This window comes from Oncorhynchus nerka, linkage group LG23 (genome assembly GCF_034236695.1).
Source record: "Oncorhynchus nerka isolate Pitt River linkage group LG23, Oner_Uvic_2.0, whole genome shotgun sequence".
Classification (NCBI taxonomy): domain Eukaryota; kingdom Metazoa; phylum Chordata; class Actinopteri; order Salmoniformes; family Salmonidae; genus Oncorhynchus; species Oncorhynchus nerka.
Window position 1 is genome coordinate 22,657,771 of NC_088418.1, and position 14,702 is coordinate 22,672,472.

Consider the following 14,702-nt stretch of genomic DNA (forward strand, 5'->3'; position numbering starts at 1 on the left):
AGTAAGCTACTGATCGTTCTGTAACTCTGTTACACAATGAACATAAGAACAAGACATGAACAGTATCATAAAGAAATGTTTAGGCCCCCCAAAACATCCAAGACTTCTTGGGATAAAGAACTTGAGTCAGTCAATGATATCCATCTTAATAAACTGGTAGGCCTACAGTACTCATCATTCAGTTGAGGTTTCTTCTGGTGTAGTATATATATATATATATATATATATGACATTTAATAGGCCTACAGATATTCAATGTTTATTTTGATTGATTGCATGTACAAGGCACATCTGGGTTTTTTTTCACAATCTTGGTTGTTGAAGGGTGGCGAAGGATTCCCAAGGTATGTCTTCTTGAACAACTTGATATTGATGAATGTGTAACAGGGTGTGAGGGGGAAAGGCACAGGTTTGTGGAATGTGTGAAAAAGTACTGTATTCGATCACCAATAACAGTATTAGTCCACATAAACAGTGCAGACTGTAATAGCAATGAATAATCCACTCCTAGCATGAACCCATTGGATGAAATACTCAACCCAAGAGTTGAGTATAACAGTCAAGAGGCAAGAGTGTGTATACTATAAATGGAGTGTCAGATCCTAACAGATTGGGATATCATATCAATTATCACACACTTGTACTGTAAGATCAGCAGCACAGGGTATACAATCACAAAATCATAGGAAATATACATCTGTGAGTTTGGGGTATGTGTTTGGACAATGACGCTGTTCACAGGCAGCTGACATCCTCAGTCTCAGAGTCTGAGGCCTTGTCTTTGTCCCCCTTGGTGGGCACACTGCTGTACTGGCACTGGGGGACCACATTGTGAACACTGGCAGGCTTTGGTGGGGAGACCTGCGGTGGCACCTGCTGCCCCTTTTGCACCTTTCTGTCCAGGCAGTAGAAAGACACCATGAGGAATACAGCCGATGAGGCAACAGTCGCACTGCAGGCGAGGAACACATACAAATACTCCCCAGTTCTGTCCACCAGGATTCCTGTAACAACAACATAAACAACCATATCAGGAGCCAATCAGCATGAGTAAAGCCCCAGCAGTGCATGACAGACAGTTCATGATGACATAAGGGAATAACTGCAACAATAACAGAGTATTTCCCCCGAACTTCTTAAACCCAGAGGCGCAACATCGTATGACTTCCGGAAACGCTTGTAAAGCAGACCAGGCCGGGGTTTGAGAACTCAATGAGAGAAGTGAAACATTCTTCCTTAGTTGTTCATTTTGTAAAAGGCACAACCTAGATTGGAGCCTGTCTTAAGCAGTTGAACATGTTATTACTCCAACCTGGTGAAAGTGACACATTTCCATTTACGTCATAAACAACTATATCGAGGTGTGCCTTTGATTTTGACAGCCTGCACATGCACAGTTCGGCGCAAGATGATCGTTAGATCCAATGATGTGTTTATGCACGAGCTTAGCTGGCCAAAGTCGCCATGACATTGCCTGCAAGTGTGATCGGGGATTTCTATTGGAAAAGCAGTTCCATACTATGCCGTCTTTGATTCTACCATTGCACAGTGAAACACAACCAACTACATAAGCAGTCAGACAGAAGTAGGTTGCATACCTGACATTTGAGCTGGAATGCCCCCTCCCCAGGAAAGAGGGAGCTGAAAATTCCATTCTTATTCAAGTTTGTCTTTAAGACCCCCTGAAACATGCACAAACAGGCATGAGCACACACACATGATTGGTTGGATGTCCGTGGAATCCAAGCAACAGGATATGCTCCTTGCCTCTGACCACAGCCTGTGTTAAGCCTAGCACTACTTCAAGTTACACTACAACACTTACTTGATGAATGTGTTCATCATTGAATAGGACATCTCCTCGCCTGGTTTTCATGTAGGGGAGGCACACACACCACACACACACACACACACACACACACACACACACACACACACACACACACACCTCAGGGAGTTCGGTACCTGCGAGCGGGGGCCCGATCAGTAGCGTGACACTCTCCATGATGGCGAGCAGGCCCAGGGCAGCGGGGAAGCGACTCATATCCAACGTATCCATGAGGACAGTGAATATCAGTGAGCCCACCACGCTCATGGACAGGCCATAGGTCAGCACGTACACCAGCAGCACATGGAAGCTGGCATCAATACAGCAGATACAATTACTCAGTCCGTTCATCAGCACAGCAGCAGAGAACACGTAGATGTAGCGCCCCTTGAACCAGGGCAGACTGAAGAGCAGGCCAATGGACGGCCGCACCATGATGTTGACGATACCCAGGATGGAGAGGAGGAGGGCGGCCTGGCTCTGCTCCATGTCGTGAGCCATGGCGTAGGGCACAATGTAGATCAGCGGCACCAAGAAGCCAAGCATCATCCAAGTGATGCCCACAGAGAAAACGCGGTAACGCAGGTTGTTACATAAGAGGTCAAAGGCCATGTGATGGTGCAAGGCGGCCTTCAGGCCACCCCACAAGGCCCTCATACTCCCCTTTGGCTTCTCCTCCTCCGGCTGAAGAGGCCCGTGGTTCATCAGGGGCTGGCCACGATGTCTGTGGCTCCACAGAGGCCTCATCACAGCTCCACACACACAGCAGTTGAGCAGGACGGCCCCCAGAACCAGAAAGCTCCCCCGCCAGCCCAGCTCAGTGTGGAGGTAGTTTCCCAGGAGGGGCAGGGTGCACATGCCCAGGGCAGTGCCCGTGGACGACATTGCGTTGGCGAAAGCCCGCCGCCGCACAAAATAGTGCCCAAGAATAGCCACTGCGGGCTGGTAGCTGAAGCAGAATCCAAGTCCTGTCAAAGGAGAAGACAATGAATAAGGCACATGGCTGAATGCATGGGAGAAGGTAGAGGTTGCCCCTAACCACTAATACAGGGTGTGATTTTTTTTATACCTTCCCTAAAAATAAAGATGGTAAAGATTGGGATGTAGGATTATCTGATTCTAGATCTGTTGTTAGGGGTTAACTGCTTTGTGGAGTGATTCCATTTTTTTAGGAGGTTAGTGACCTGTAATAACCCCAGTTGTGACGTAGAGCTCAGTGATGGTGTGGGTAAATGAACTGACCGCCATTCCAAGACCACTCAGGACCCCACCCACCATCACCGTCGTCCGGCAACCAAACCTCTCCACCATTACACTGCAGAATGGACCTAAAGGAGGAGACGTGCTATTGGTTAAACACACAAAGACCTCAAAGAAAGTACAGTAAAACTTAGAGCCTTAGGTACAAGGGAATTTCCCTAATCCAACAATGTTAGCATAACTGCCCTCTATGGCTATCTTTATCTTCAACAAAGTGGTGGTTTGTGCAGGGCCTTTTGCACCAGATGGGACCCCAAGCACAACTCTAAAGAGATACAATGACTTCGAGTAAGTCAAACAACGTTTGGGTTGTGTTTCACTGCTAGGATCTGCTGTTGAGTGAAAACAGAAGGGTCAATGCTCTACGAGATCCCGCCCCACACACACCCACTTCTTATTTTAGCCTATCCCATTGTTATGCTTACTAGAAGGAAATCTGTGGAAGCAGTCATTGCAGTGGGTGCACCAGACTCAACATTAAAGACAACCATGTCTCATTGGCTCCTTGTCTATATTCAGTTTTTCATTGCATTGGAGTCAATCAAGCTTTGGCACAAACATGGAGTTCCAGATAAGATGTGGTAAGCAGTGGTGTAGTGGTACATGGAAAAGTGGGTATACTCTAATTTGTTCCAAAATTTCCCAAATGGCCCACCCGGTGAAGGAAAGGCACCCCTGTGTGAAAAATGCTATGAGAAACAGTGACATACACGCTGAATAACCTAAAATTATAAATCCCATATTGGTATTTCACAGTCAGGCCAACCTGTACTGTGGAAGTAGGCTTACTATTGAAACATAAATGAGATAAATGAGACTGTCAACTGAGTCAGACATATTTTGTGTGAGGTTTTCGCTCTCAGTCACACTTTTTTATGATTTGAGTGTAGTTACCTTTCAATTCAACTGTGCCAGCACATAGCACTGTTGTTTGGTTAGTGTGTGTCTTAAAGGCCTTTATGGTAGAGTGGCCAGACTGATGCCAATCCTCAGTAAAAGGGCACATGACAGCCCGCTAAAGACTCTCAGACCATGAGAAACAAGGTTGTCTGGTCTGATGAAACCAAGATTGAACGCTTTGGCCTGAATGCAAAGCATCATGTTTGGAGGAAACCTGGCACCATCCCTACGGTGAAGTATGGTGGTGGAAACATCATGCTGTGGGGATGTTTTTCAGCGGCAGGGACTTGGAATCTAGTCAGGATAGAGGGAAAGACGAACGGAGCAAAGTACAGAGAGATCCTTGATGAAAACCTGCTCCAGAGCTCTCAGGATCTCAGACTGGGAAGGTTCACCTTCCAACAGGACAATGACCCTTATCACCCAGCCAAGACAACACAGGAGTGGCTTCACGACAAGTCTCTGTATGTTCTTGATTGGAAAAGCCAGATATCGGACTTAAACCTGACCGAACATCTTTGGAGAGACCTGAAAATAGCTGTGCAGCAACGCACCCCATCCAACCTGACAGAGCTTGAGAGGATCTGCAGAGAAGAAATGGGAGAAACTCCCCAAATACAGGTGTGCCAAGCTTGTAGCGTCATACTCAAGGCTGTAATTGCTGCCAAAGGCGCTTCAACAAAGTACTGAGTAAAGGGTCTGAAGACTTATGTAAATGTAATATTTCAGTGTTTTATTTTTTATAAAATCGGCTATTTAAAAAAAAAAAAAAACTGTTTTTGCTTTGTCATTATGGGTTTTTTATTTAACTAAACAAGTCAGTTAAGAACAAATTCATATTTACAATGACGGCCTAGGAATAGTGAGTTAACTGCCTTGTTCAGGGGCAGAATGACAGATTTTTACCTTGTCAGCTCGGGGATTCGATCTAGCAACCTTTCGGTGACTGGCCCAACGCTCTAACCACTAGGCTACCTGCAGCCCCGCGTGTAGGTTGATGAGCTAGTTAACATTTAATTGAGCAGGGACAGCCTTTTCATCTACCAGAAGAGTTATATTTTTCGTGTTCCTTTAATTGTTTGAAACCTGGACATTTTACTTCATATTATAAGGCATGTGCTTTAAAAGTAGCCTATAGCCAAAACCCAACAAAATAAACTTTCTTTCATTGTCTAGCAGCCAAAGCCATCATCATAGTCATATGATATTTGTTGCATCTTTAGATCTCACCTCTTTCAAAATGTCTAAGATATATTTTAATCTCTGTCCATGAAACCGCTTGCATTTGAGGTGATTATTTTAGAACGGTGTTTTCCCGCAAATTGCATTTTGGAACATTTGCGTGTAGGCCTACTGCCATGCGCACATTGCTGCGCTTAAAATGTGAAAAACATTTTAAGATAAACATTCTAATATATATATATATATATATATTTTGATACACCATATACCTCAAAACTATTTTGATACGCATCATGGGGATAAGAAGTGAGTATACGCAATGCCCACCAAAAAAGTGGGTATACGGAAAAAGTACAAAATTGTCATACTTGAGTAAAAAGCAAAAAGACACCTTAATAGAAAATGACTCAAGTAAAAAAATCACCCAGTAAAATACTACTTGAGTAAAAGTCTTAAAGCATCTGGTTTTAAATGTACTTAAGTACAGTGGTTGAAAATGCACTCAACGTCATACTTAGTGGAGCCAAGTGCTGCGCCTAAGGGAACTGAAGCGCAACAAGTAGTACAAACTGTAAGGTCACGGCAAGTACACCCTGACATTGCAAGGCCATTGAAATAAGTAATGTACCAGCTTACTGATTCACGCCACACATTGCTCAGTTTATCTTTTGGCTCATCTTAATTCAGTTCTGGTGATTTCTTTGTTGTTGCGCAAAGGCAGTGGACATACACAACTTTCCCAGATGTTTAGGGCTTGAAACCCAAAAAGAAATAGACCCCCGTGAGTGGCTGACCAAAGGAAGGCAGCTCATGTGGCGCTACACAGCGTTAGTGTGTGTGTGTGTGTGTGTAAGGGTGAGAGACCATCCCCTGAAATCCCACTCATCAAATAAACAAACAGGGGATGTGTTGACTCTCATAATGTACACCTTTTCTATGCTTTTTGTGTCTGTCTGCCTGCGTGTGTCTGATCTGACCAGTCATTATTAGACTGCAAACCTCAGCACTGTAAATCAAATGTGTACACAGTGAATGATCATGACAGGCTGAGTGGGTTAGACAATCTGCTTCAAGAGTTTTAAAAAGGAAGTATTGTACTGTAATAGACTGTCAGTGATTACTGAACTTACTTTGAGCACATTTCCCTGCAAGCATATATGAATGTGTAACTGCAAAAAGAACCCTGAAAAAGCCCTACTTAAAATCAAAAGGTGAATCTATGGAAATTAGGATGTGACTCTACTACCATACCTCCAGCATGATGCACTGATGTCATTATTGAAGGCACCCAGGAAGTCTCTTGGTTGCTGGCCTGGAACTCTGTCTGTAGGTCCGTGTAGAAAATGCCTATGCAGGAGGAGAAGCCCAAAGTCAGGGCTTGCACCAGGGTGGTGGACACCAACACCACCCAGCCCCAGCCCCCATCAGGTGCAGTGACGGGCCCATCCATGGCCACAGGAACTATGGGTTCAGACTTGCCATTCTCCACCTCTTCAGATTCCATGATCTCTCCATTCTTCTGCTCGATGTTATGCGTCTGCTCAGGTGTCTTGCTCTCCATCTGGAGGCTGTCACAGTCCCCTGCCACCTTGCTGCCTTTCCTCAGGTTCATCCTCTGCTCAGATGCTATGGAAATGCCCTAGTAGTACAGTAGTTTGCCATGGTGAATGACACTCACTAATATTTTCCATCTCAGTCTCCTCAGCAATGAACATGCCTGTTAATAGATGGGGAAAAAACACGAGCAACCTGATTTGTCCTCTGGCTATGTTGTGTAGTCTTGTTTGTATCAAAGCTTTAGACACACAATTTGCATAGCTTGTGGCAAAAACTATCCAGCTGTCACTTCGTATATAGAACAATTCTAACTTTTCCTAGGTTTAGTGTGATTCTGTATGCATGAAGGTAAGGGCCGATTTCCACTATTGGTGTCTGTTAATGAAGGGGGAAGGGAATAGGATATGGCACATATCTGCATGTGCTTGATGAAGTCAAAAAAATCAAATGAATGGCCTACTGTGCAAGACCTTTCCCAGTTTAGATTTCTGGCTGTAATCTGTTAGTTTAGTGGTATTCCTTACAAAAAAAGAAGATTGCAGTTGTGAAACTGCAGTAAAAATGCATTTAACTGCAGTCAACAGTGGTATTTTGGATGCAGTGACTGCTGGTATACTGCACTCTGACTGCTATCTTTTTTCGTAGGGGACACGTTCGAATTATGAGTGCAATTATTTTTTTATTTTTTTTTATTTCACCTTTATTTAACCAGGTAAGCAAGTTGAGAACAAGTTCTCATTTACAATTGCGACCTGGCCAAGATAAAGCAAAGCAGTTCGACACATACAACGACACAGAGTTACACATGGAGTAAAACAAACATACAGTCAATAATACAGTAAAAAAAAAAAAAAAAATTAGGCTTTAAGATGTACAAACATAGCCTCTAATTCGCATTTAAGCGCACATTAATGACATAATGAGATGCACGTAATTTAGCTGTAGTTTATCCCATGTGAACGCCTCAGTGTGTGAGCCACTCTTCAAAGACGGCAGACAAGTACAGTGTATGCAATTTGGGCGGCAAAATCCAATTCAATGTTCAGTAACATTTGGTTGTCATACGTTGTAATCGCTTTGGCCCTCTAGTAGCCTACTCACGTGGAATGTCAATGTATTTGATATTAGGAACTGTTGGAGATATCCGGGCCAAGAAAGACAGACGTCGATCCATCCGAACTCCTAATTACTAGAGCGGCTACTTTGAATCTATGTACAGCAACAGCACGACAACGCTCGAGATAACTCGTCGACAATAATAGGCTACGATGGTGAGAAAACAGTTTGCCTGCCCTATAGTTTACTCTCTTATTATTGTTGAAGATCATCGTCATGGCTCAAATACTTGACGTCAAAATACATAGGTTACATTTAATTTAAATCCAGTCTCAAAATAAAAACACTGACATAACAGGCAAGATCACTTGTTTTCAGTAGACCATCACATTGCTAGAAAAGCTTGTTTACACTAACACGTTAGCACAATTGTTTTACCTTTTGCGGCTACTCATTATATCTGACGACCATTAGCCTACTCCGTTTCGAATCTTTTTTACCCTCTCTACCACATCATAAACAAGCCAGCTGTAAATCCTAGCCCCTGCCATGGAGCAAACATATCGTGTTATGGGTGGGAGGAGACATGACGTACGAGCGTTGATGGATGTTTATCACAAATTACATTTCGGACACTCACATTTTTGGCCATTGGTAGGCTACTGTTAATCCAGACCAATCTGTCGTGTAGCCTAATGTGGTCTCAAAAGCATCAGTGTACACAGGCAGGCTAATTCTGATATATTTTCACTAATTGGTCTAGATCAGTTCTGAAAGAAATACCAAAATAGTGGAACAAATATCAGAATTGGGCTGCCTGTGAAAATGGTGCCCATGTGGCTCAGTTTAAGACCATGTACCTGGAGCGCTACCCTCCTGTAGGTTCTCTCCAACCCCAGTTGTAACTAACCTGGTTTAGTTTATCAACCCGCTAATTATTAGAATCAGGTGTGATAGATTTGGGTTGGAGTGTATTTGTATTTATTAGGGAGTGTATTTGTATTTATTAGGGATCCCCATTAGCTGTTGCCAAGACAGCAGCTCCTCTTCCTGGGGTACAAACATATTAAAGCGCTTACATTACAAATAAAACAGTACATCATATAATTTACACCATTACATATCTACAATACAAAATGTTTAATACCACCATACAACAATATCACAATGTATGCATGTGTACCTTTGTGTGTCTCTTCACAGTCCCTGTTGTTCCATAAGGTGTATTTTTGCCTGTTTAAAAAAAAAAACTGTGTCTACTGCTTGCACCAAGGGGATTTAACCATTTTTACAGTCATTTTCTTAATGGGCTCCCGAGTGGCACGGCGGTCTATGTAACTATAGACAACTTGGTTCAAATCCAGGCTGTATCACAACCGGCTGTGATTGGGAGTCGCATAGGGTGGTGCACAGTTGGCCCAACATCTGGGTTTGGCCGGTATAGGCCTTCATTGTAAATACAGTCGGGGACTCTTGGTGCTGTTCTGTGAAGGGAGTAGTACATAGACTCATGAGTTTGAGAAGAAAGTTCTTTGTTTCTGGCCATTTTGAGCCTGTAATCAAACCCACAAATACTGATGCTACAGATATTGCTTCTTTAATCAGGACAACAGTTTTCAGTTGTGTTAATGTAGTGGAGTTAAAATGGTTATTCCATCAAACTATTTGGAATAGTACACAATGTAGAACAGAACAACCAGGTTGAGGGTCAGTGGCCAAAGCCCGCGAACAGGAATATTCCAAGTTCAGACAGAAGGCTATGATCGCTATGATCACCAGGAACTTTACTTTTGGTGTCTATTTTTAATTGTTGTGCTACTGGTGCTGCCTGTTGATGTTAGGTAGGCAGCTACAGTAGCTTAATTTTTAATTTGATTTATTTTACCTTTATTTAACTAGGCAAGTCAGTTAACTCAGTTAACTCAGTCACACTAGGCAAGTCAGTTAAGAACAAATTCTTTACCAATGATGGCCTAGGAACAGTGGGTTAACTGCCTGTTCAGGGGCAGAACAACAGATTTGTTAAGAAAACAAAGTGGAATTGGGACAGCCTCTCCAAACCTGCCAAAGGAGATTCACACAGACTTTTACTCAGCATGCTAGCCAACGTGAACCGCTGGCACGGTGACAAAATACCAGACAAAGTGGGAACTGTAATGCTCAAGTAGAGTGTGACTCTCATGCCTCAACATGAACATTTGGTCTGGGGAAAACTGAAAGAAAAGGTGCCGCTATCAGTTGGTAGTACTGTAGTTATAGAGGCCACTACAGCACGATCTGCACCAAGAAATGTCCTAGTAGGACGCAACCCCTCCTTTGAGGGGTAACAAGTGGGTCCCCATGAAAGTGATCAACATGTTGGACCACCCTATTGTTCTCCGCCGTAACACCAAGTTGGCTGATGTGCACCCATGTCTAGCCCTAGAAGAGAGCTCTCTTCCAGCCATGCTGAGAACCCCAGTAAGGTCCAGTCAGCTCTTCAGAATGTCACCCAAGCTGGGGAAGATTGTTCAGTTAGTGGAAAAAGGGCAAAGGGGTATCTACAAAAGTTGGAACAGTTGGGCTTAACAGAAGTCCTGTGAAGTGTCTGATATATGGAAAGGAAAACTAGTGGACCTTATTGCTCAGTATGAAGGCATCTTCTCCAGGGACCGACTTGACTGTGTAGAAGCGAAGAATGTCATCCACCTTATCTGACTCAAAGATGAAAAGCCTTTCAGGCTGCCGTACAGGAGGGTCTCTCCATCCGACAACCAGAAACTGAGGCAGACGTTGGAGGAAATGGAGGAGCAGGGCATCATCCGAAAGTCCAGTAATGAGAGGGCCTCCCTCCTTGTCCTGGTTTGGAAGCTGTCAGGAGAGTTGAGCATTTGCACAGATTTCAGATGGTTGAACCAGAGGACAGAGAAAGATGCATACCCATTGCCCCATCAAGCCGATGCTCTCGCTGCTTTGGGAGGGAACTGCTTCTTCAGTGCTATGGATTTGACTTTGGGATTCTACAACATCTCCATACATGAAGATGACCGCAAGAACACAGCGTGCACAACACCCACAGGTTTATTTGAGTACAACAGAATGGCTCAGGGGTTATGTAACAGCCCAGCAACATTTGCCAGAATGATGACCCCGATCTTTGGCGACCAGAACTAATTGTCCCTCCTGTGCTACTTGGATGATCTCCTGGTTTTCGGGAAGAGTGAGCAGGAAGCCCTGGACCGTCTTGAAATGGTGTTCTCCCGCCTTAAGGAACACAACCTGAAGCTAGCTCAAAAAAAATGTTACCTCCTCAGAAAATCTGTCAAGTTTTTAGGCCATATCGTCATGGCAGAGGGCATTGCAACCGACCCAGGAAAAGTGTCTGCAATCAACGACATCACAGCAGCTGACCCGATGGAAAATTATGGGAAAACACCTTCACCCACCAAGGTCAGATCATTTCTTGGTATGGCAAACTATTATTCCCACTTCATTGTGAGTTTATCAGGTTTAGCCAAACCACTGTTTCGTCTGATTGCAGGACAGAAAAGTAAGCGGAAAGGAGAAAAAAGAAAACCTCATGGCTGGGAGCTAAAACGTCAAACCTGAAGACTGGACTACTGAATGTGAGGAGGCGCTGTAGAAGCTAAAAGTTGCAGTCTCCCAAACAGCCGTGCTGGCTCACCCAGACTTTAGCAGACCGTTTCTCCTATCAACAGATGCATCAATGGATGGCTTAGGTGCAGTACTTAGCCAGACATTTCAGGGTGAGAGTAGGCCCAGACCAGTAGCCTTTGCAAGCAAGACTCTGTTGAGGTCCCAGTCCCGTTACCCAGCACACAGATTAGAATTCTTCGCTCTTAAGTGGGCTGTGTGTGATAAGTTCACCCATTGGCTGAAGGGGAATAGATTCACAGTCCTGACAGATAACAACCCCCTGACATATATAAATGACAAAACCAAAGCTAGACGCCTGTGAGCAACGGTGGGTCTCTAAACTGTCCCCCTTTGACTTGAAGTACATCCCCCGGGCCCCAGAATGTCCCAGCAGACCTGCTTAGTCGACAGCCGTTCGTTGGAGCTAGGAAGGCAAGTGAGTTCCCAGAGTTTGTGAATTCAGAGTCCATCCAGGATGCATTCAAACTGTCAGTCAATTTCCAAGGTGGTGAGATCCTGGCTCAAGTCTCTTCTGAATGAGTGAAAGCAGTTTTGGAATCCTGTCTGGAGTGGGATGCGAGTGTGCCAGTGCGCAAACTCCAATTAGCCCAGTATTCTGCCAGCATCCTTCAGCATGAAGGGGGGGTGGCCACTCTTCCAGTACTTTCTTCTGATGTGATACGGAGAAAACAGAAGGCGGATCAGGTGCTGGCCCGAGTGCCGTACTTTGTTGAGAGGAGGAGGAGACCTCCGGAGAGAGAGGGCTCACGAGACTGCCCAAGTGTTGAGAATGCTGAAGCATTGGGATAAACTCAAAATCAAGGATGAGATCTAAGGACAGAGTTGTCAAGAAGAGGTACCACCTGGTGGTGCCAGATTCCCTTAAAGCCATCGTTCTGAGGGGAACCCATGATGAAGCCGGCCACCAAGGCCAGACTAGAACACTCCATTTGGTACGTCAAAGGTTCTTCTGGACTGGAATGGAAGGGGAAGTGAGGAAGTATATTTCCTACTGTAAGAGCTGTGTGGTTGGCAAGATAATGGAGCCAGAGGCTAGGGCACCATTGGAATCTATACAGACCAGCACAGCGTTAGAACTGGTGTGCATAGACTTCTGGTCAGCAGAAGGAAGGGATGGAGATCGCATTGATGTACTCGTCATCACAGATCATTTTACGAAGCTGGGACATGCGTTTCCTTGCCCGAACCAGACAGCAAAGGTGGTTGCCCAGAAGTTATGGAACCAGTTCTTCTGTGTCTATGGGTTTCCCTAGCAGATACACTCTGACAAAGGACCAAACTTTGAGAGTCACTTAATCGCAGAATTGCTACAAGTGTCAGAAGTCAAAAAGTCCCATACCACTCCATATCATCCTATGGGCAATGGTCAGACGGAAAGATTCAACTGCACGCTCGGTAACATGGTCTGATCGTTGCCAGCGATAGCAATAGAAAGACGGCCCCAGATGATACAGACACTCACCTTCTCGTACAACTGTACCACACACGAAACAACAGGATTCGCACCGTTCTTCCTGATGTTCGGGCCGAATTCCACGGCTGCCAGTGGACATCATGTTTAGAAGTACCTTGATAAATGAAGACGTGTTGACTCATGACGAGTATGTTTACTCGTTCCAAAAGGACCTGCAAGAGGCTGTCAGGATCGCTCAGGCCAACACCACTGAAGCTCAGAAAAAGCAAGCAAGGCAGTATAACAAGAGAGTGAAAGATACTGCCCTGGAGATTGGAGACCGAGTTCTCTTGGCAAACCGAAAGGAAAGAGGAAAAGGTAAACTTGCCGACTTGTGGGATTCAACAGTCTATGTGATCACATGGAAAGACCCGTCTGTGCACATCTACAGAGTCGAAGATACTACTACCAAGAAGAGTAAGGTAGTTCATCGAAACTTCATACTTCATACTGCCAGTGAACCTGCCGGTGGGACAGACAGGCGAGATTTCAAGAGTTGCCTGTACTGCTTCAGAGGAGGACATAAACACAGACGACGAAAGACGGGTATTCGATGTGGATGAGGATTCAGAGGATCGAAGGACTGCTGTCTGGATTCTTGAGCGCCAGAACCCTGAGGGGCCCACGGAAGCTGAAGCTCAAAAATCTTCAGGACTGGAAGATGTTAGTAAACATGAGACAAGCTGATCCTCATGGCCCAGGGAAGGACATGATCTCCGGACAAGCAGCTAACTCAAGCACAGGAAGCTCCTCAAGGATGCCTGGTGATGATTCAAGTGATACTTCTGAAGATGACACAAGTAGAAAAGCAACGTCAGTGAGCAGTCGAGATGGCATCCGCACTTGAAGTTCATCAGTCAGCGGCTCTGGATGCATAAGATCTACTAAGAAGAGAATGAGTAACCAGAGAGAGGTAGAGCGCAGAAACAGCCAAACGTCTGAGTTCACTGATACAGTCCTGAGACCCAGTGAAGGCACTTTGAGAACTTCAACTGGAAGAGTTGTGAAGCCTGTCAGAAGACTTTTAGAGTCAACGAGTCAAGTGATTGCTGAGCCGGACAAAAGAGAGCATCTAGCTGCCCTGTTACAAGCCCTATCAACTTTTGTTGAAGTGACAGTACCCCAGTGAAACGGAGGCCAGAGGATAGATTAAGGAAATTAGAAATACTTTATTAGGGGGTCATAGGTTGTATGTATATGGGCATATTTCTACCTGTCCTTCTGGACGACTCTTGGCCAAGGTTACCCCTGTAGATGAAGAACTCTTACCTTATGTCTTAAAGTTTGCTGAAATGAATAAGGGGTGAATGTAGTAGAGTTAAAATGATTATTCCATCAAACTTCAAATTATTAGAATAGTACACAACGCAGAACAGAACAACCAGGTTGAGGGTCAGTGGCCAAAGCCCGCGAACAGGAATATTCCAAGTTCAGATAGAAGGGGGACATGTGTTCCTGTCCTGTCTTTTCACAATACCATTGCAGGTATGGTTCTATTGTCTAAGAATTAAGATTCTACATTCTTTGTATTAAGGACTGGTTATTATTTTATAGTATACATTATGGCTTTATGTATGAGTGTGATTGTGTGAGTCCGAGAAAACACAGAGAGAAATAACAACTTGTCAGATGGTGCATTGGAGATTGATGTGTTCCTGTCCAGTCTTTTCACAATACTATTGCAGATCAACATAAAAGCCTAAAATACAGCCGTGGTGTCGCTCTTCATTTCTTGGTTCTCCTGTGGTACATATAAGACCCACTACATTAACATAATTGCAGAAGGGGTTTCTAATGATCAATTAGCCT

At 44.4% G+C, this 14,702-nt stretch overlaps 1 protein-coding gene across 1 annotated transcript; it reads right to left on the minus strand.

Moving 5' to 3' along the window:
* Positions 1-243: 243 nt before the first annotated feature.
* On the minus strand, positions 244-7,395 carry LOC115106494 (monocarboxylate transporter 6-like). Its single transcript, XM_029629289.2, has 4 exons — positions 6,422-7,395; positions 3,013-3,156; positions 1,966-2,796; positions 244-1,004 (listed from the first exon to the last, which is right to left on the minus strand). Exons 1-4 carry the CDS (start codon positions 6,780-6,782, stop codon positions 736-738), a joined length of 1,605 nt encoding a protein of 534 aa, XP_029485149.2. The 5' UTR covers positions 6,783-7,395; the 3' UTR covers positions 244-735.
* Between the last annotated feature and the right edge of the window lie 7,307 nt (positions 7,396-14,702).